At 37.3% G+C, this 23048-nt stretch overlaps 1 protein-coding gene across 4 annotated transcripts in view; it reads right to left on the reverse strand.

Moving 5' to 3' along the window:
* The window catches only part of UNC79 (unc-79 homolog, NALCN channel complex subunit), a 226932-nt gene that overhangs the window by 173566 nt on the left and 30318 nt on the right, over positions 1-23048 (reverse strand). For 3 of the 4 annotated variants that reach the window (XM_059687253.1, XM_059687233.1, XM_059687224.1), the window contains exons 2-4: positions 10060-10180; positions 3858-4162; positions 291-461 (exon numbers count right to left, since the gene is read on the reverse strand). In XM_059687253.1, coding sequence (XP_059543236.1) covers positions 291-461; positions 3858-4162; positions 10060-10180 — 597 coding nt within the window. The remainder of the gene's footprint in view (positions 1-290; positions 462-3857; positions 4163-10059; positions 10181-23048) is intronic. The other variant, XM_059687243.1, reaches the window with a different exon arrangement.

Raw genomic sequence — 23048 nt, forward strand, 5'->3', positions numbered from 1 at the left:
AATACCATAATTTATATTTAGGAAACATAAACTGTGCCTTGTCATGTTCTCTCTTCCTATTGCATAAGATCAAACTATGTGAATAAAACAATTCTAAGGTATAATCGTCTTCCACATCTTTGGTTTTCATCATAATATTCATGCTGAAGTGACTGAATTTAAATCATGGCACATGTCCATAGCGAGTGATTTCATTATAATCTTGAAAATTTATAACCTCAAACAACAAAAGCAATTTCCATTTGTACAATATGTAAAAATAATCTGGTATTAGGTAAGATTGAACTTACATATAGCCATTGGTAGGAAAGATGTGCTAAGATATTCAATAATATCCTTGTGCAGAAATGGAGGGAAGGTAGCTAATGTTGATATCATCGTGTAGGGCAAAGTACTCAGAATATCATCATTGAGAAAGGGCAGCAAACACGTGGTTGTATAAAATATTGACTGTCCAAGATCTACAAAAGAAAATTAAGTAATCAGCCACTGAATATTTTGCCATTTAACAAAATATGCTAATTATACATTCTAAGTTTTTATGAACTGATTTAAATTATAAGCAACTATTGTTCCCTTCCTATTAAAAGTTCTAAAACATACTACTCAGTATAATAAGTATACAGCATTTGCTCAATAAATGACTGCACTAAGACAAATAAATATCTAGTACATGAGCTTTTCCTCAATACTTTACCAAGCTTTAGTAATACTTGTTATTCATATTACTCCTCAATTTTATAAATTAGAAACACTATCCATGGGCTAATGAATCCCGAAATCCTTCCAGCATTCTTACCTCCATTTTTTTTACACAAGATGACTGTGGCACAGGATGTTAAACTATTTTCTCACTGGAAGTTTTAGAAAAGTCAATGGCAGGAGTGGAAATAAACCCAGGCTAGCCCTAGCCAGTTTTGCTCAGTGGATAGAGTATTGACCTGTGGACTGAAGGGTCCTGGGTTCAATTCCTGGTCAAGGGCACGTATTTTGGGGCATGCACAGGAGGCAACCAATCGATGTGTCTCTCTCACGTTGATGTTTCTCTCTGTGTGTCTCTCCCACTCCCTTCCACTCTCTCTAAAAAATCAATGGAAAAATATCTTCAGGTGAGGATTAACAAAAATAAAATCAAAAACAGGCTATTTCTAATGCATAACCAAACTACAATCTTCCTACATCTGGAGTCTTGGGCAATAAGGTAATTTGCATCTCCCAGCACCAGGGCAGATTTCAGATGCACCAAAGAAAGGAAGCCGTAAACTACTGCTGCATGTCCCTGAGTATTTAGTTATCGATTATCACAGATGAACGTGCCACCTAATAATAATCTATCAACATTTTTAAATGGGGATAGGAACAGTACCTACCTCACTTCATTAAAAAGATTGTTAGGAGCTTTAAGTGAGATAAATGTAAAGTGCTTAACATAATACATAATGTGCGTTCTGCATATATTAGCCATTTTATTAATGTTTGTATTATTATGATTATTATTACCTGCACAAGGAGTAAAAATAGAGGAAATTTGAAAAAACATAACTATTTAGCTTTAGAATGCATGTAGATCAAATCCCATTGCACTGAATGTGTATTTTGAATTCTAGACCTCCCAAAATATAGGTCATCAGCTACTGACTTGACAATGAAGATTTTGATGGTTTCCATATTCATTATAAAAGAAAACTATTAGACTTGTTTTGCAGATTTACCTTCTTAGTGCCTAATGTCATTTCTGATTTTCATTAAAATTAAGGTGCCATCTCAGCAAGCAATCAACTGTCAACAGAGAAGATGTGGCCACACTATACCTGGGAGCAAGGTCAGTCAACCTTGGGTTCCCAGTGAAGACGCAGGAAATCCACAGGTGGTTCACTAGTAGTTAACTGAGGCTGTGCATAAAAAGACACCTCAGCTGCGTTTTAGCCTACTTCCAGAACATTCTCACAGAAAGGGGCCTGAGAGCCCACCTGGAATATTCTTCATATGAGGAAACTGAGGCCTGGAAGAGGGGAGTGATTGTCCAAGATTTCCTAAGACTTACTAGGCTGAACTGAGACAAAAATGGGACTCTTCCGGGAACACTGCGCTGCCCCGGTGCAGACACAGCCTCTAGCCCTAGCCGCAGTTGGTTCTCAAACTTGGTGTACAAGAGAATCATCCAGAGCGCTAGTTAAAAATTCAGTGATTCTTATTCAGAAATCCTGGCTTGGGACCCAGAATTCCATGTTTCAAGATTCCTCAGCGATTCTGATGTTGTTCAGACCACGCTCAGAGAAACAATGCTGTACTGTTTGTAACCTCTAAGGGATGGTCTAGTGAGGTTCCCCCTATCTTTCAAGCTTTGTTATGCAGAACAAGAGCTCGGTATATACATAACAGTGAAAAGTCACAAAATAGCTGTGGGTATAAAAGCAAAAATACAAATCATCCCCCCTGAAATTGTCATAATTTACACATTAATTGCAATTACATGAGTTGTGAGTCACCAAAGTGAATGCTTCTATCTTAATCAAGGGCCTCTGAAGATAAAGATCAGCTGCCTAACACAGTGGCCCAGCCCAGGACAGACAGGTCCAGGATGACCTCAGGACTGGAGTCACAAAGGACAAGCACTGACAAGCTCACCACACAATCAACTCTGGCAGCCTTCTGTTCAAAGGGTCATCTCCTTTAAGTTCTGAGCCGGGGTAGGATCACAATAAAAGTGACTTGGCTTAAAACAGCTACAAAATTATATGATAAGCAAGCTTACAAATTTCTAAGTTTTTATATTCACTATCATACAGAATTGTTAATACAAGCAAAAACAAATTCAATAATAATCATTTCATCATTTTTATGAAAGTAGATTTGTTTTTAAATTAGGAACACATCTTACTAAATAAACCATGAAGCATTTTCACAGGAGAGTTAGTCATAACTAAAAAGCAAAATAACTCCTCATCACCCACCCATTTCCCAAATTCCAATATTTCTGTACAGTGAAACTTTGGTATCATCCTTCCAGAAACCAAATTCTCATTGCTTTCAAGTTAAGAAAACTGGCATTTTAAAAGTTCATTTTCTGCAAAAATCCCTTTTCTTACTGTATGGTTTCCCATTTGATTCACCCAACTATAACACTGAATGGTTGAGCAGTAGATATTACTGGACTAGTTTTTATGGGTTAGAAGAATTTGGTAAGCAACAAGATAATGAAATTGAATAAAGACACCCAGAAGAAAGGGAAGAATTAAGAAGCATGTTCTCGGGCTTCTGTCGTAAGACAACACTGATATTGTTCACTGTACACCATATACAGCATTCTACCACATAGCCAACATTTTGTAATTAACTACTGGTTGTTAGCTACATTTGCAACACTTCTTAGAGATTTCTTTTTCTTTAGAGATTTCTTCTTATCTAATTTCCTGGGTTTAAAGACAGGAAAAATGAGTCCCAGAGAGATTCTGTGATGTGGCCCCCAAAAAATCACAGAATTAAGTCAGTGCATTTGACCTGCTCTTCAAGCTCCACCTCTTACATTTTCAAGGGGGCAACTTTTTAAGTCTTAGCTCCCAAATCATTTCAACAAGAGCTTCCATGATAAGCAGATCAGGGAAGAAGAGATATATTCCTGTTATAGTCTTTCTCTTCTCCCCGGCCCTATCGCCCCCAATTCAGACCCACTTGGATAGCATCCCTCTGGCCATAGAACAGCGAGATGTTAGGATGGAAAACATCATAATTAAATTTCAGTGTATGAAAGGCTTTAGCCACACAGAGACCTTTCAAGCAATTTATTCCAATAACAACAGTCTCCAGCTTCCATAAATATACACGTACATCCTCAAAGTTTTCGAGTAAATGCTCACCGTGTTGGCCATGCTGTAGTAAAGGAACTAGATCCAGGAGAGTCACCAAAGTCACGTAGAGGCCTTGATAGTCCAAAGAAGGGTAGTCTGACAAGTGAGCATCACGACTTTGCAGGCTGCGTTCAGAGGGAGCATCTCGCAGGACGCTGTAAAGGAGGGAGCGAGTAACAGTAGGGTTGATGGAACTGACCTGCGGTCTTAGAGATGGGGTGAGTGGGAATGGCACAGGAAAAAGACACATGGTCATGGGCACTGCCAAATTGGAGGCATCTTGACTTTCCTTCTTCCCTGTGCGGGACAAAATGCTGTTGGGGGGACAAAGAAAAAAAAGAGACAACAAAGACACAAAGAACAGCACATTACATTGAAATGACACTCTAAAACAAATAATAAAACACCAGATATATCCCACATAAGATGCAATTGCCACACCAGGAGCATCTGCAAATCTAGGTCACACAGCTTCGTACTCAGATACCAATAAGGCAAGGTTTACTTTGCGGAAGTTGCATTGCATCTCATGTGTTATCTGGTTAGTAAGGAGCAAAAATATAAAAATGCATGTTTCAGTGCCAAACCCATGTTTTACAGTTTATCGATCTGGTGAAGAAGTTTCCTGGAAGGAAAAGTAGCAGCTTGTCTACCAAGATAGGGATTTTATTCTTAATTTTAAAAAGCTTTCAAAACAAAGGAAGTTTTTAGCAAGACTTTCTTAATCAGGTAAATAAAACTTGCAAAATATAGGTATGGCACTTGCAGAAACATGTTTTAGCAAAGAATAAACATGTGTGTTTATTAAGAAAGTCTTAAAAATCACATGTTTATTGCATCAAAATAATGTCTATATGTATATTATGATACTGTTTCATGACATTCTGTCAGTATCATTTGAGATAATGAAGTTTAAACAGGCATATGAATTTAGAAATAATACATATTTCTAAAATGTTAGCTAAACTACATTGGAAAAGCTGTAAAATAATATATATTAAATGGTCCGTAGCATATGTTTGTGAACTAATGATAATGGTTATTTATGTGTGTGTTTTTAATTTTGCATGTTGGGGAGGAAACATTTTATTCTATGAATACAAATAATGGTTTATTAAATAGTTACCTTCAAAATTCTAAAGACTAAGCAAGCAGTATCTGCCAGGTAGCTGCATATCATACAATAAGGTCTCATATATTACTGCTGCTACTTACGTTATTATTCAACAAAACTCACTAAAAACTAGAGGAAAGATAATTTAGAAAGTTAACAAAAAGTTTAAGGGGAATAAAAATAAATTATAAAAAATATATTGGCTTTCTTTTAGCCTTCATTTTTAAATAAAAACCTTTTAGTAAAAGCGATAAAGCAGAAAAGTTGTTAATTTAAAAATAGAAAAAATAACTACATAGCCAAATGTTTAGATTTTTTAAAATGAGGTTATACTATTTATCATTAAAGACAATAGCTATACATTATAATGATAATATCTGCTGCACTTACGTGCTTTTATATGTTAATCAAAACATAACAATTTATAAACGCTTCATTACATAAAAATAACCTTGTTTTACACTTATTCTATGTGAATAAAATATTACTAAGTTCTTAGTTAATGATATTACATTTATAAATTTTACAGTGGGGTGAAGAATTGGTTAGTGTCAAGCATGCTTGCTATTCCAAATTTACATTTATTTTTATTTACTCTTAGTGCAAAATATGTTACAATGTCAGAAAAATAACTACATGCTTTTTGTTTTCCATGTGCCTAATTTACCTCGATTTCCTTTGTCTTCTGTTCCCCAATGTCGAGGGAAAAACAATCAATAATAATAAAAATAATTTCAGAATAATTATGTAACACTTCTTAGCAATAAATAACTTAAAATTTAGTGTAAGGTTTTTTTTTAACTTTTAAAGGGATTTAATTTACCTTTTTTGTGTGTGATGTATTTAACTTTGTAAGCTTCTACTTTACAATGGGATAATATCAACATTCCAGTTACCCTTGCCTGTCTACATCTAATATAAATATCATCATTTTCCATCAAGCTTTATACTTTCCTCACATAATTCAATTACTCCTAAAAATACCTTTAAATGTTATATTCTTGATAATAAGCCCAGTCACCACAAAAAAACTATTTTAATACTATAGGATTCTATCCAGCTGAAAATACCTTTAGAATCACAATGGATATGTCAGAAATATTGTTTCCCAAACTTCAGCCCTCAATTAGCCGACTACCATCATCTTTCCAAATTTATAAGATGTGGATCTTACAGCAGTGGTATAAAAAAAAACAACAACACTTTGCCATTGAGAATAAAATGTTCTCTTTATCATATATTAATACTATCCTTTCAATCAAGTACAGTGCTCTCATCAAACTTTTCCTTGGTAGGGAAAATACAGCACATTATATTTTCAAATATATGTTGCTATTTTTCCAAAGTTTGATATAATTTGACAAATACTAGTAAATCAACTTTGGAGACTCTATTTTGATATTTTTCCCTTCCTGTATATGCGGCATTCCCAAATGATAGCAGCAACAACTTCAGACATGCAGGGAGGGAAGAATGTCGGCACTAAAACAGTAAAACTTCTCTCTCACTGCCTTCAGATTTAATAAGTAGGTGAAACTGAGGGGGAAAAAATGGCTGAGGATGAGTTATCCATGAAACCAGCTTTAAATTACCATTCATGTTTCAATGTAAGGAAATGTTTTCACTTGTGGAAAAACTTAAGAAGGGCTCATGAATAAATAAATGTACAATGTGTTGTGATTTTATGATGTTTTGTGAGTTTTATTCAGAAAAACACACACACACCTATTTCCCCAACCAAACTGCCTAACTTGGGAATCATAAAAACAACTTCCCCGTTTGAAATTCTTTCCCGAGGTCTGTACATCCAACCAAAAAGAATATTAAGAATGTCCTGCTCAGAAGAGTTTGACTCAGCATCCAACTTTTCACCTTTCCTTCTCCCTCCCGAGATCCTCTTTATCAAGCATTTACTTCCAACATCAAGAGAAATCAAGAAAAGATCTCTGTGGGTGCTGGTAAAGATGAGAAGTTGCCCCGAGGTATTTATAGCACAGAAAATTAATACATAAAATAAACGTTCTCTAAGATTATAAATGCTGACTTGCGTTGACTTTATGCACCAAACAAAATTTCTTTGATCATGCTATGCTCTAAAGCTTCTCTGTAGAGTTCAAATCAGTAATTTGAAGAGTTATATACTCCTCCTAAGTGATCAGACATTATAATTCAATTATGATATCAAACTGAGGCTAGAATCCCTTTTAAAAACATATTAAACTTTTTCTAAAGAGTTAGCAGCAAGTTACTTTCCTCAAACTTAATGATTTTTAAAAAAGATGTTCTGTACTACCAGCTTGAATGGCACCAGAAGAGAGAGAATGTTTAACATGGGAAGACTGGAAACCTTTAAATATTCTGCCAGGTAAAAGGCAAGAACCTCAAAGACCTTAGATGTTTAAAACATGGCCCTGAATGCTTCTAATTACGGACAGACACCTCTGGCAGCAGTGAGGGGGGATTAAGTTAGATGATCTTCATAGTTGCTTCTAATACTAAAAGCAAACAAAAAAACTAAACCCTGAAGTTGTGTGCAAACTGTGTGTCCATTCTTACACTTAGGTTCCTACTAAATTAAAATGAGTACAAATCAGAATTCAGATGAAATTTTACCCAAGATCCCAGGTTAGATGAAGTCAATGCACTAGAAGGGTCCCTACAATAGGTGAAATATGAACCAAAGTCAATTCAAATCAACAAACATATACTGATCTTCTTCTAAGGACCAAACACTGCACTAGGCTCGAGTGCTAGCAAGCTGAATAACACATAAGACTCGCCTTCCACTAACCTAGAGTTTAGGGAACCTCCATGAACTCTATCCTGAGTCTAATTATCAGCTAAATGGACATATGTGGACTATTCAACTGCTGATCTAGTCAGTTATGCTAAACATAATCTCTCCTCTCCTGTGGATTAAATTAATTGAAGTTAAACAGCGAGGATAATTACTGCCTTTGGAAATATGTACAAAAGTCTACTGAAATCAATGAGAGTTATATGCATGCAAGAATACCAGAGGACTATTACTCTAAAAATGCAATTCTGACTCAAATGAAACTACTGAAACTTCAAGTTGCATATTTTAATCATAATAATAATAATAATTTTAGCATCCTTGACAATATCCTAATAGAAAGACAGGGGGTTACTCTATGAAAAGTCACCTCTAATTCTTTCTTCTTATTTCCTTCCAAGTATCTGAATTCTAAAAGCAAGAAGTGCTTCTGAATGTAAAAATTATATAAAAGGCTATGATTGCCTAACCATCATGCCATATACCTGAAACCAATACAAAATAATATTGAGTATAAACTGTAACTGAAAAATTTTTAATAATACACTATTGCATAGAATTATTATAAGGGATTAATTAAATGAGATGATACATGAAAAGTGCTTAGAATAGTGCTTGACACATATAATTACTATTATTATTATACAATGTTACTATGATTATGATAGCTATCGTTAGTATTATTACTAGTGGTAGCTGTTGATGTCTCCCTTTGAAAATGGACTTGGCTCAATTGCATAGAATCTTCTCCAACAGCCGCTTGAACAAAATACCTTAATATCAGTTTGATCATTAAAATGCTATGACCTTTAAAAAAAATGCTATGACCCATGACCATATTCTATTGCCCAAGAAAATGGAACCTTCCTGTCTTGCAAACATTACTTCAGTATCCTAAATTTCTTAACTTTTTGGCACAATGACTAAGACCTATGCAGTAAGCTCCAAGTGCCAACTAGGATGTCACAGTTTCTTTGCAAATGGAATTCAGAATTTGCTTCTTACTGAGAAGTACCTCTCCATGCGAGAACTTTCAAAATTTGTGATAAAGGAAAGTGTTTCCCACTGAGGACACTGACCTCAAAGGCAAAAGGAGAATTCAAGAGAACAGAATCAGATGCCTTTGTGCATAAATTTATCTGATTATTACTATGAAAACTGAGCTAACCATTCCACGGCAATTTGAAAATAAGGGAAATATCCTATAACAAGGCCCTAAACTTACCATGCAAGTGTGAAATCTATGAATCTGATCAACAGAATCCCTTTAAGACAGAACAGGGACACTAAAGGTTTTAAAGAAGAAAAGATACTCCAAAGATAGGAACAAAGTGATAGCAGGGCTGTAGAAGGCTAGTAACTGACTTGACTGCATGCAGCTTCTTTCTACAAAGCGTTCAGTCTGCCTACGCAAAGCCTCCAACCACAGTGAACTCCAGTGCCGCTGCGGTCATTCCAAATTGGTGTTCTTTCCCTACCTAGTACCTGTCTTACCAAACTTTTGCTGTTATACAGCTAAAGAAACAGTAGCAGGTCAAAGCTATGTGTTTCCAAAACCAGATTTGGAGTGAGAAGACCACGGTAACGGAAGAGACTTAGCCTTAGAGTTTAACGGAAAATAAAGTGTTCCCCTCACTTCCTGGATGTTATTTCCCAAGTGATTGAGTCTTTTCTTGAAAGGCTTGTTTTTCCTGATGAGAACTGAGAAGCAGATAGGTCCCTCCTGTCACTACGTTACGGTAAAAGCAGACAGGATTTGTTGTTTCCTGGACCTCCAGAGAGTTTCCATGTCAATGGTAAAGTATGGTGAACACTTGAAGTGTCACACAAATTAAAAATAACTGTTATTACCATATATTGTACCACATAATATATGTTAATACTAGATATTATACATCAGAACGAAATACTACTGATGAACCTAAAATGCTACATAATTCTGATTTTCTTTAAGACCGTATGTGCTTCTCCTATTCTTAATGTTGGCACTACAGTTTCTTCTTTTAAGCCTACTCTCTATTTACTGCCAGACACATAACTTTTATCACCATATAAATCTCTTGATAAGACGTTCTACTGAGGGACGCAGGCAGAAGCCATGCAACCCTGATTTTCTTTCACTCGGGCCTGTGATCGGATCTGCTATAGACACCCAGGGACCTAAGCCCAGACTCTTCTGGCAGAGCACTAGAAAACGTAAGGTCCTTCGAAACATTCAGTTCCATCAAAATCTAAATCCCAATCAGTTCAGCAGTCCTACCTAGAAATTCTTCCAAAGTAGAGGATATTTTAAAGCTTACCTTAACAAGGTCTGAGAAAAGTATTTCAGGGTGTTTGCAATATCTGTTCCTGAAGGTACGGGGTAAATGTTGTGGAGAACCCGGTTATGATATTCCTGTAAGTACCGGATCTTGGAAGCAACTAGATAGAAACAAAACAAAACAAAAACAAAAAACAAAAAAAGAAAAAGAAGAGGAATCATCTTGTACTGTGTATTAGCTATACAGTTATTAGTTTTAATGATCAGATACAGGAATTTAATCAGTATTTTTTAAAAATATGTAAATTTTTGCTGGAATTCCATGGCCAAAACAATTACAAAAAGACCTTTAATTTCTTAAAATTGTTATCAGAACACAAAATTATTTTTAGTTATCTGGTTTAATAACTTTTTCACAAATTAGCCATTACCTTTTTTTATCACTAAGAAAGACAGTACTCCAAATTATTTTATAATCACTCCCAAGTTAGCTTACTTTTAGCAAAATAATAATAGACATATATCTCTGCCACCAGAGAATTATATTTAATATTACCTAACTGAAACTAAAGGAGAAAACTCAAAGGTCTTTCAGCAATACTGTACAAATCCTAAAATAGAGGGCGTCCATTGCACAATGGCATCAGTTGAAACCAGACCTTTAACTCGGGAAGTGTTCACAAAAGCGTACTTAGCAAATGTTGAACTGCAACAATATTTAGAATAGATTAATTTAGTATTAAATAAGAATACAATGTTTGGGTGGTAATAAAAAAATGAATGTCACATTTTTCTTCCAAGACATTTCAGAAATGAGGAGGCTTCCTAAGCTTTCTGAACTTGGTCTCCCAGATCTCCTCGACGTTCAGGAGGGACTCAAGAGGCTCATTGACCCTCCTAGACCTACCTGGAGTCACCAGCATTGTCCACATTCCTGACCTGACCTTTGACCTGGCTGCAGTGCATGGCCCAGTTTTAGTCATTCCTCTTTGCAAATCCCAAGGGGTCATGATGGTCAACGTCTCTCAGGTCGCCTCCTCCACAGAGCTCTCAACACTGTCCATTTGTCCTTTCAATCTTTAAGGCTACCAAGGGAGCCTTTTAGGTGGAACGGCTCACTGTCAGCAGTTAACAGAAGACAAATCAAGTCCCGGAGAAGCAAGGCCATGCTGTTCCCAACAGCCCATGGAAATAGGCTCCTGGATGTGAAATTCTGAAATTCTGGCTTAAGTAACTTCTTCCAAGAACGTCAAAATGCTTTTGATAGGCATGGGACATAGAATCCCAGGATGATGAAATATCAGAACTAGAAGGGCCTTAAAGACCTTTTCCAAAACCATTTCATTTGAAAGATGGGAAATGAGGCACATGAGGTCGTCAACCGCAGAGCTAGGCTAGAACTTATAAACCCTGGTGCCCTTTCCACTATGGCATACTCTAGAATACCATTGTGAAATGGAGTCGAAAGGCAGGGAGTGGGTGTTCACTGCATGACATCAAAGCAATGTTCAGCTCTTATTGCTCCCTGATTCTAAGTCTCACATATACCACTTATCAAATTTCTCTTTTCTCTCTCCAACTACCTACACATTTCCACAATATGCTTAGTATTTTCCAACATAAATAAGCCTCGATTGCAGATAAGACCTGGAGTGTGTATATAGCACATCACCTCTGAAGAAAGCAACAAGATTATATCCATTGTCGTAATTAATCCAGTAAGTATCTGGTTGTAAAAATAACTTTTTCCCTGAGATAAGGGAAAAATAAGTGACACTTCAAAAATGTTTCAATTACAGCCTGGCTGGAGTAGTTCAGTGGTTGAGCGTCAACCTATGAACCAGGTCATGGCTGGATTCCCTATTAGGGCATATGCCTGGGTTGCAGGCTCGATCCCCCAGTAGGGAGCGTGCAGGAGGCAGCCAATCAATGATTCTCTCTCATCATTGATATTTCTATCTCTCGCTCCCTTTCCTATCTGAAATCAATAAAAAAATATTTTTTAAAAAATAAAATGTTTCAATTACATAATCAACAAAAATCCATTTTCTTCTCCGCATTGTTGATCTGCTGTTCATCATCTTTTATAAAATCACATTAAAGGGAGCCCCCATGTTAATACATAGTTTCAAGCCCCAAATATTCGAGATATGTGCCAGGCCAGCATATGTTTTCTGCTCACCCAACATCACAGTAACAGAACTTTTCTCAACCTTTAATATTTAGCAGGTTCTGCTGAGTATTTCAGAAAAAGGTTAATCATTCCACCACCTGATAGTGCAAGTTGTGGACAATATGCTCAAATGAGGAGGAAAGCCATAGATCCCCCACTCAATGCTTGCTCATAATTCAAGAGCTACAAATCTGTCCATATACAACAATAGCAAGCATTCGGAAATGTCTTTTAAAAAATGAATGTTCATTTTTATAGTTATTTTTTGTCAGAATTCAGCAATGTCTCCTTTCAGTGGATGCCCAAACATGCAAGGGAAAGCAGAAACAAGTCACTCCCTTCTTTGAGATCTTTTAATATTTTACAAACAGCACATTGTATTGTTTTTGTTTACTTACCTGCTTATTTTTCCATACCAGGTTGTAAATTTCTTGAAGGCAGAAACTATATCTTATCCATATCTTATCCCACGCCTAACACACTGCCTGGCACTTAGTAGGCACTCGATGTATTTGTGGGATAAATGAACAAATAAATTATTACTTTAATAATAACACGTATAACCGGGGGGCTTTTTTGCACATATACGTATCTGTTTCCCACACTAGATTGTTGACTCTTTTTCTTCCTAGTGCCAGACATCTAGTACGTGCTCAATAAATAATTGATGAGTGAAGATAGAAAGGGGGAAGAAAAAGAAGAACAAAGATACTGGTGAGTAATCATGAAAGACAATATATAGAACCAGTTGGGAAAATGTTCAAGCTAATTTTTGCACTGGTGAATGCAACAAATTCATAGATTTATTTAACTTTCATGTTTGCAACTGTTTGAGGACAGCCAGAAAGGTCCCTGACATATAGTAATCTGTAATTGTGTTTGAGGATGTGACTAAAACTCATTTACATTTCAGCTTTGCACAGAAGAGAGGGTCATTTGGCTAGCCACCAAGCCCATGTGAGCACCCAGCAGCCTCATCACAGCACTCAGTTCTTATTTTTACTCTAACCTTATACCTGAATATTACTGCAGAAAACAAATGATTGGGTTGGATCGATATACACAAATTATCTCCAGCCTCAACTGACCTTTAGGCAATCACTGTTTCATCCCTCTCCACGCTCTTCAAAACTTCTCCCACAACCACTCTTTTCCTTATGCTTTAAGAAAACAGACGGCATCTGTTATGGACTGAATGCCACCCCACCCCAAAATTTATATATGGAAGTCCTAATCTCAAAACATGGCTGTCCTGGAGATAGGTAATGCCTTTGAAGAGGTGATTAAGTTAAAATGAGGCCCTTAGAGCAGACTCTAATCTTGTCTGACCAGTATCCTTGTAAGAAGAGGAGATTTGGACATAGGAGAGATGTCAGGGATGCGTGGGAACAGAGGAAAGGCCATGTGAGGACACAGAGAAGACGTCTTGGCCATCTGCAAGCCAAGGAGACAGGCCTCAGGAGAAGCCAAACCTGCCAACACCTTGATCTTGGACTTCTGGCCTCCAGGACAGTGAGAAAATTAATTCCTGTTATTTATGTCACCAGGTCCATGGTACTTTGTTATGACAGCTCTAGCAAACTGACTAATACCCCACCAGAGAAGAAATCTAAGAGACTCTAAGTGAGAGCTCTGAAATGAAATAGTTCTGGATTAAGACTTTGGCTCTGTCTCCACTTAACCCCAGTTTCCTCATCTGTATCCGAGGATAATCATACCAACATCACGGGGCTGTTGTGAATAATAAATCACTTACTGGGCCAATCACCTAGCATAGTACCTACGATATCAAAAGCCTACCTGCATTGCCTTCTTTCCTTTCCCTACCAAACACCCATGCCACGCCAGTAACCTCCATCCGACAGGTGTCTCTCCTAGACATTTACATAAGCATTCAAATAATGTTTGTGAAAGCGAAAAAAAAAAGCCTCTTGTTTAACTTGACGTTTCCCTCTAGCTATTGGTCTCTCCATTCAGAGCCAAGATTATAAGCATTACATATACTCTCTCATCTCTCCATCACTTCCAGTTCTTTCATCCAGCCTGGCTTCCACCACCACCACTGCACTGAATCTGCTTCTTCCACCGTCCTCTAGAGCTGCCATGTTGCCAAATCCAACCGGCACTTTCCAGTCATCATTTTACTAGACCTTCGACCCATTCCATACAGTCCATCCCTCCCTCTTTGAAACTTTCTCCCGTCGGCATCCCTGACACCACATTCTCCTCATCTTCCTCCCACCTCCCTCGTGTATCCCTCCCAATGTGCTCTGCCATCTCCCCCATTACTTGGTGTTTAAACGTTGGAATTCCTCAAGGTTCAGCCCTAGACTGCATTTGTCTCCAGTCAATACCCTCCGTCCACAGGGTTTTCACGCTATGTGTGCCAAATACTCTTAAATGCGTATTTCCATCCCAGATGTGTAGCAGCTCTTCTGAGTAACAGACCTCATCTATTCAGTTTATCCACTGGAAATCTCGTAGATATCATAAAATAAACATGTCCTACACTGAACTTTTATCTCTTCCCTCACTCCCCCACCCCCCCCCAAAAAAAGAGAACATACTCCACCATCTATATAATCCAGCAAATCACTTCGACAAAGTATTCTGAAAAACATCCTTGACACACCTGTTCCTTCTCCCTCATTCCCTTAATCCAACCTGTCACTAAGTCCGGTCAATACTACCAATAAAAGATACCTACAAACTGTCTTCTATTCATTATCTTCACCATCATTGCTGGGCACCATCATCTCCTGGTAGATTCTAAAAAGCTCCAAATCTTCTTGGTTCTCTCTTGCCTCTCTCCAGTTCTTGCTTCTCAGAGCAGCCAAACAGATCTTTTTCTTTTTTTTTTTTAAATTAATTTCAGAGAGGAAGGGAGAGGGAGAGGGAGATAGAAACATCAATGATGAGAGAGAATCATTGATCAGCTGCCTCCTACATGTCCCCCACTGGTGATAGAGCCCACAACCCGGGCATATACCCTGACCAGGGATGGAACCTGGGACCTCCTGGTTCATAAGATGAATGCTCAACCACTAGCAACACCAGTCAGGCCAAACAAATCTTTTTGAAATACAGTTTCATGCAAATCCTTCAGTGGCTGCCCATTGCCCTCAATAAAATCGAAAATACTTAACATATTATATCAGGTTCCTGCCTACCTTCCAACCTCATGTCATAACACAAGAGTCAGAAACGCTGGCTCTTGCCTCAGTTTTAAACACACAAAGCTATTTTCTATCTGAAAACCTTTTGACGTGGTTATCCCTCTTCATACAATGCTTTTCCCTTCACATTTGTCTGGTTAACTCCTACTCATACTTCAAGGCTGACTTAAACTGTCACTTCCCCACAGAGGTCTTTGCTGACTTCCCTGTCTAAATGGATTCCCTAACCTCCATCCAGATGTTTCTGTATTATAATATCCTATTCTAATGTTTTTCACAGTGGTTAGCATAATTTTTAATTATATACTTCTTTGGGTGATTGCTGACTATCTCTCCCAAATGGACACTAGGCTCCAAGAACTATGCCTCTTATTCACCATTACATCTGCCCAGTGACTAGTGGGTGCTGACTATGCTGGGTCCTAGTAAGGATGAAAGAAAAGGAGGGAGGAGAAGAGTGATTTTGGCAGTGGTTAAACTTTGTTTCTTCATGAAAATAGCCAAGAAAGCCAACTGTTAAAGCTGTGATGAAAATGAAGAAAACAGGCCTAGCTGGTTTGGCTCAGTGGATAGAGCGTCAGCCTGTGGACTGAAGGGTCCCAGGTTCGATTCCAGTCAAGGGCACATGCCTGGGTTGTGGGCTCAATCCCCAGTAGGGGGCAAGCAGGAGGCAGCCGATCAATGATTCTCTCTCATCATTGATGTTTCTATCTTTCTATCCCCCTCCCTTCCTCTCTGAAATCAACAAAAATATATTTTAAAAATAAATAAATAAATAAATAAATAAATAAATAAATAAATAAATAAGTAAGTAAGTAAATAAGTAAAATGAAGAAAACACACAAGGGGGGGATCTGAGAAAGGGATGATTTGTATCCAGGTGTACACGAATCTAACACGCTGCTACTTCACTACTGAGCCTGTCTCCCCTATGTCACCAAAGCACAGCTACATGTTGAGAAGAAAAGGCACAGAAGCAAAATTCAGTTATTCAATTTAGACATATATAAAAATACTTTAACAAAATTAGTATCATATAATTCATAAGTTTTAAATATTTCTTTCAATCTTAAGCATTTTCCTATGTCACTAAATATTGTAATAGCAACACACTCCTAATTTTTAATATTTAATTATTTATGCTTATTAACATAAAAGTAAAAAATTCAGGTAAGCACAATGAAGAAAATTAAATCACAGAAAGGCCCACTCTTCAGAGACAACCACAGTTAACATTTTGGTGTATTATCCTTCTAGAAAATTCTCTCTCTCTCTCTCTCTTTCTCTCTCTCTCTCTCTCTCTCTCTCTCTCTATATATATATATATATATATATATATATATATATATATATAAACATTTACAAAATGGGATTTTACTGTGTATAGTTTTAGAATCTGCTTTTCTCACTTTCTACATCAGAAATACATTTTTACATCCTCATTATAATGGTTTTATAATTTCCTTTATGTAAGTAAAATCATAATTTATTTCACCAATCACCTACTTATGAAATTTGGGGTTATTTTTCATTATTCTAATCAATGTTGCAAAGATCCTTTTAAATAATACACACATCTTTAGTTATCTCCTTAGAATAAGCTTCTTATTGTGGAATTGCCAAGTCAAACAGGAAATATTCATCTTAAAGCTTTTGATAAGAATTGAGACATTTACCTCCAGAAAGACAGTACCTCTTTACATACTAATAATACATATGAATAATAATGTTTATTGAATGCCCACTATTTATCAGGTTCTCAGTATACATTACTTTTAACCTTCGTAATAATTTTTCAAAGTATTTATTGTCATTTCTATTTGAAGTTAAGTAAACCAAAACTCAAAAAGAGTAAGTGACTTGCCCACAGACACAAAGCTAGTAAGTGGCAGAACTTATAGTCTGGCTATAGGACAGGCTTTTCCACCAAGCTGTACTGTCCTTTCATCATTTTTATTAGCTTAATAACATTTAATTGTATGATACAGCATGAAATATTAACACTTCCCTTATTCTATTATTTGACATTTAGACGTTTTCAATATTTCATTAAGTAACACTGTAGTGAACAGATGTACAATTACACTAAATCTGGTTTTATTTAAATATATTTTTATTGAATTTAGAGAGAAAGGGAGAGGGAGGGAGAGATAGAAACATCAAGGATGAGAGAGAATCATTGATCAGCTTCCTCCTGCACACCCCACACTGGGGATCGAGCCCACAACCTGGGCATATGCTCTGACTGGGAATTGAACTGTGACCTCCTGGTTCATAGGTTGACACTCAACCACTGATCCACGCCGGCTGGACTATTTATTTCTTTAAAAAACACAAAATGAAACTTATTTACCTCACTAGTCCCCTCATACTTTTTTCTTTGAAAAATCAATTTCATTTAATCCTTTAAAGCCCATCTTAAGAATCACACCATTCCTGAGGCCTTCTATTGACTCCAGACATCATCACTAGCTTTCTGGCTACTCATTATCTCCCTCCAAACTTTGTCACTGCATTACATAAATGTATCACTGTTCTGTTAGTTATGGTTCTAAATTAGTTTCATGTTTGCAAATCTAGTATCCCTAACAACACTTTAACATCTTTGAGGACAGAACTATCTTACATAATATTTCTAACTCCCTTAGAACATGTCACAGTGCTAGGTACATAACAGATGGTCAACCTTCACACAGTGGTTGAAATGAATTGAAAATTTAAATGTCAGCTATCCTATAACTTACCAATGTTCTCAAAATAAATTCTTTAAAATTCTAATATTATTTATACAAATATCAGGATAAAATTTGTTTGAAATAAAAATAATGCAGAACTATTTTTCACGCCTTATTTTCCTCTCATCTCTCATTTCAATAGAACTCCAAATAACCATTTTGTTTGATATATATTCCAAAGGTTTGTACAGTTTCTTCATTATCATTTTCAGTATTTACTCATTTTCTTTTCTTCAAATAGGCCACTCCCTTTACTTTTCACAACTTGGGCCCTAAACATGCTGGGTAAGTGTCCTGGAATTATCACAATGTCCTGCAGAGAACTCTGGGATGCAGTGTGAGTTCCCACCTACAGCCATGTGTGACCTCAAGCGAATCATTTAATATCTCTGAGCTTCAGGGGTTCTTGTTTGTTTGTTTGTTTGTTTTGTTCTCATTTTTGACAAATGAGAAATTAAAATAATACTTCCCCCACCTTCTTTGCAAAGATTGGTTACTAATATAGATTTGAAGCATATATCCTAATTCCACCTTATTTTTTATTGGCACCTTCTTTCACTACATAAAGCTCATGGCTTATGGATTTGCTGCCATTGCCCCTCTTTAAACTATTCATCTTCTCTTCAGTCTAACCTTTCACTGAGAAATGATAGCCATAAATAAAGAGTAATTTATAAATTTGGATTGCTATAAATATTCATCACAATGGTCAAAGTAAAAATTATGCATGGTACCTTTTTCATTTGTTCTCTTGATTAGAGTATCAATACAGAATTAGACATCCTTCTTAATCGCCCTGCATATCTGTCTTAATTCACTATATTATGTCTATCAAAGTGTTTCTTATGTCCAGTAGATTCTATTTCTTGGTCCAATTGGTTCTATCTAGAAATCATCTCTAAAATCATTCCTTTTTGGTATCACAACTAAAACTTGCACTCCCACAAGAACATAGACAATATGGGCCTGTAGTGTCTTTATTTTCATTTCTTCCCCCATGTTCCAGCTTCTCCAAACCTTACACCATTCATTCATTCATTTCATTATACATCTGTAATTTTCTGCTGTCACTACAAGAGTCTCCTCAATCCTCCTCCTCACCCCAGCCCCCAAAACTGGAGCTTTTTACACACAAAAAGAAATATTCCATTTTACAGATGGAAAAATGGAGGAACCAAGAGTTCAAAGTATATAGCAAATGAGCCAGGTGTCATTTGAATTCAAACTCTTCTACTTACTAACTATGAGAACTCGGGTAATGAAATTCTCTGAGCCTCAATTTCCTAACCTATAAAATGGGGATTTTAAAATATTACATGTATAAACTACTTAGCACAATAACTGGCACATAGTATATAATAAATTGCTACAATAATTAGCATTACATGTCAGATCCTTCTCTTTTCCCTTTTCCAGTCCAATATCTGTCCCTTAAAATAGAATAACCTGTGGAGTAAGAAAAACACAACAAAGACCTTTTATCAACAAAATCAAGCATAACTCTTACACACACACACACACACACACACACACACACACACACATCTACTAGTGCATTTGGAACTGAAATCCAGTTCTAGATTCAGAGAGTTATCTTTTTTGAAGGATAACAAAGTAAACATAGCTAACAATAAAGATCTCCGAAATGAAGATGAAGGGAGTACAATGCCACACACGTTGTGTGGGAGTTCTAGTGAGGAAGCAGAGCTCTCTGCAAATCCTAATCAAAGATGAATCCTCCTCCTTTGAGGCTAGTCATCCTCTATAACGAAAAGCAAAACCACATAAAAGATACAAAGGCAGGGTGATGGAAAAGGGTACACATATTTAAAGAGCCAAAACAGACAAATCTCCCCTCAACTGCAAAAAAATGTCAGATATCATAAATGTCATTGCTAACCCTTTCAATCACTCAATACTTACATTTATATTATATATTTTAGAAGGTTTTAGTTCCAAGTGGCAAACTTTACCTGTCACTTTCAACAGACAGGAGAGGTCAGCAAAGAACATTCCCGTTCTTTGGCAAGTGACTCCATCATCATCATCATCATCATCATCATCATCATCAATTACATTTGGATAGCCTTTACATTTTTCAAAGCACTTCCACATACATTATTCAATTACATTTTTGAGCAGTTAACTTGCAAAAAATGTTATGTCAGGAGTTTATGAAATGTTGCACATTAAGCAAAAGTTAAGCAACAGAGGTGAAGGGAAAGATAACAGTGATCTTATTCGTTTACCAGATATTGATTGAATCCTCACTAAATGGTCTAGACACTTTGAGATATGAATAAGTCAACAATAAAAATACATAATCCTCATCCTCTGGGTCAAAATAATAGTAATAATTCATAATTCTGAATATTTATATTGTGCCAATAAACATAAAAACAATAATTGTATTTTTGTTATTAATCCCATATTATCAATGATAAAACCAAGGCTCAGAGAGGTAAAGTAACTTGCCCAAAGTCACATAGGAAGTAAATAATAGAGCCATTTTCTGACATGTCACCTATAAAGAAAAACAATTAAACTAGCTGTAACCCACCATACATTTTTTAGCACATTAAAAAACACATAGAGCCCTGGCCAGTATGGCTCAGTTGGTTGGAATGTCATCCCATGCACCAAAAGGTGGTGTGTTTGATTCCCAATCAGGGCACATACCCAGTTTTCAGGGTCGATCCCCATGTGCAGGAGGCAATTGATCAATGGTTCTCTTTCACATCAATGTTTCTCTCTCTCTCTCTCTCTCCCCCTCCCTTCCTCTCTCTAAAAATCAATACAAATAAAATTAAATAAAAACAAAAAAACACACATAGTTACCTAGTATCATCTGATGCTTTCACGCATGAATTTCCAGTTGCCAACTGGAAAGTGTTAACATGGAAACATTTCATTTGCCAGACATGAAGCACTTACAATAAAGAAAAGGGGGAGACAATTTCTCTGCCAGAAGAGAAGACTGCTGTTTTGATCTCTGTTGCATTATTGGTCAGCAAGCTTGTGCTGGAAACTGAAAAGTCAGATCCATTTCATGGCATGATGGAGAAAATGATAAAGTGTTGAATTTTCTCCAAGTTGAGTTTGTTGGATATCAACACTAATAAAAGAGAAAAATGGTAATTGGCGTACGAGCTACCCTTTTCATTGGCTAATCAGGACTATATGCAAATTAACTGCCAACTAAGATTGGCAGTTAACTGCCAACTAAGATTGGCAGTTAACTGCCAACTAAGATTGGCAGTTAACTGCCAACAAGATGGCGGTTAATTTGCATATGTAGGCACAATGCAGGGAGGCGAAAGGGAAAGCAGGAAGAAGCCCCCTGCCACTGACAGTGATCGGAAACCCAAGGGGGAGCTAAGAGCTGGGGGGCAGGGCAAAGGCGGCCCCAGGGCCGCCTTTGCCCTGCCCCCCAGCCATGATCGGAGAATCAGGTGCCTTTTCCGCCCTGGCCAGTGATAGCAGGAAGTAGGGGTGGAGCCAGCGATGGGAGCTGGGCACAGTCGAAGCTGGCAGTCCCAGGAGCTAGGGGTCCCTTGCCTGGGCCTAAAGCGAAGCCCACGATTGTGGGGCCGCTGCAGCTGCGGGTCCCCGCTGCCCAGGCCGACGCCTCAGCCAGAGGCGTCCTGCAGGGGCAGGGGCGGAGGCCGCCGATCGCGGCGCCCCCCGCTGCCACTGCAGGTCCCTGCTGCCCGGGCCGGATGCCTAGGCCAGAGGCATCAGGCCTGGGCAAGGGGCTGATCCTGCAATTGGAGTGTGATGGGGGTCAACGCCTGAGGGCTCCCAGTATGTGAGAGGGGGCAGGCTGGGCTGAGGGACACTCCCCCCCGCCACCCAGTGCACGAATTTCGTGCACCGGGCCCCTAGTTAGTAATAATTTGAAGTGGACTAGGGAGCTCTATTTTATTTTGAGGCAATCAGGTTAGCTTATATAAGCTTGTTTTTTAAAATATATTGGGCAGCTTCCTCAGATCAAGATTCTGAAACTGAAGAGTCTAAGAGGCCAAATTCCTTGTACCTACCATCCCATCCAATGAGTGACTCACAAGTTTGTACTTTCTTCCTGATGTGACAAGAAGAAAGTATTTGAAATGGCAAGGACAGGTGGGCAGGGGTGGGGGGGGGGAGAGGAATTTTTTCATCTCTCATTGCTAAACTGTACTGAGCTCTCTATAATCATAGATTTTTGAGGAAGTAAGGAGCTATTTGGTGGAAATTAAATAATTTCAGAGATATACAGAAGCTGAAGACTCTGAATTATTCTTTAAGTTTCCATACCGAAATGCAATACACAAGACATATTTGAATTATCAACCATCTGTCCAACAAATGTGGCTCCATTTCAAAAGAAAATGATTGCACCGAAAATAAATTATACTCCCTAAGAAGATGCAAATATTCCTAAATAAGAAGATAAATTAGAAACAGCGCTGTCCTGAAATTTAAATGTCTGGCTATGTGGACAAACTCTGGGAAATATTTGGGACCTTATTTCCCTGCTGAAGTACATTGTCTTCCATGATAGCGCTAAAGTCCAAGTTGAGATCCATGATCAACCTGGAGTTAAATTTTAGACGTGCTGTGACTCAGAACATACTGCACAATTCCCAAGAATAATTTAATCCATCATACATTTCTCTAACTTGATCAAACTAAACAACAATTAAATATAAAATTATAACTCTTTAGAGACACTCTTTAAAACTCCTAAAACTATAACATTCTTTAGTATTGACTATGTACCAGGAACTATTCTAAACACTTTACCCTAGTAACCCTTGTAAGCCTCACAACAATCCTATACAGTAGGTGCCGTTTTATTCCCCTGCCCTTCTTTTCCTATAAATGAAAAAAACTGAGGAAACCGTTAACAATTTCAAAAATTCATGCAGAATACATATAAATTGTTCTTTTACTCATTCAGCAA

This window comes from Myotis daubentonii, chromosome 1 (genome assembly GCF_963259705.1).
Source record: "Myotis daubentonii chromosome 1, mMyoDau2.1, whole genome shotgun sequence".
Taxonomy (NCBI): domain Eukaryota; kingdom Metazoa; phylum Chordata; class Mammalia; order Chiroptera; family Vespertilionidae; genus Myotis; species Myotis daubentonii.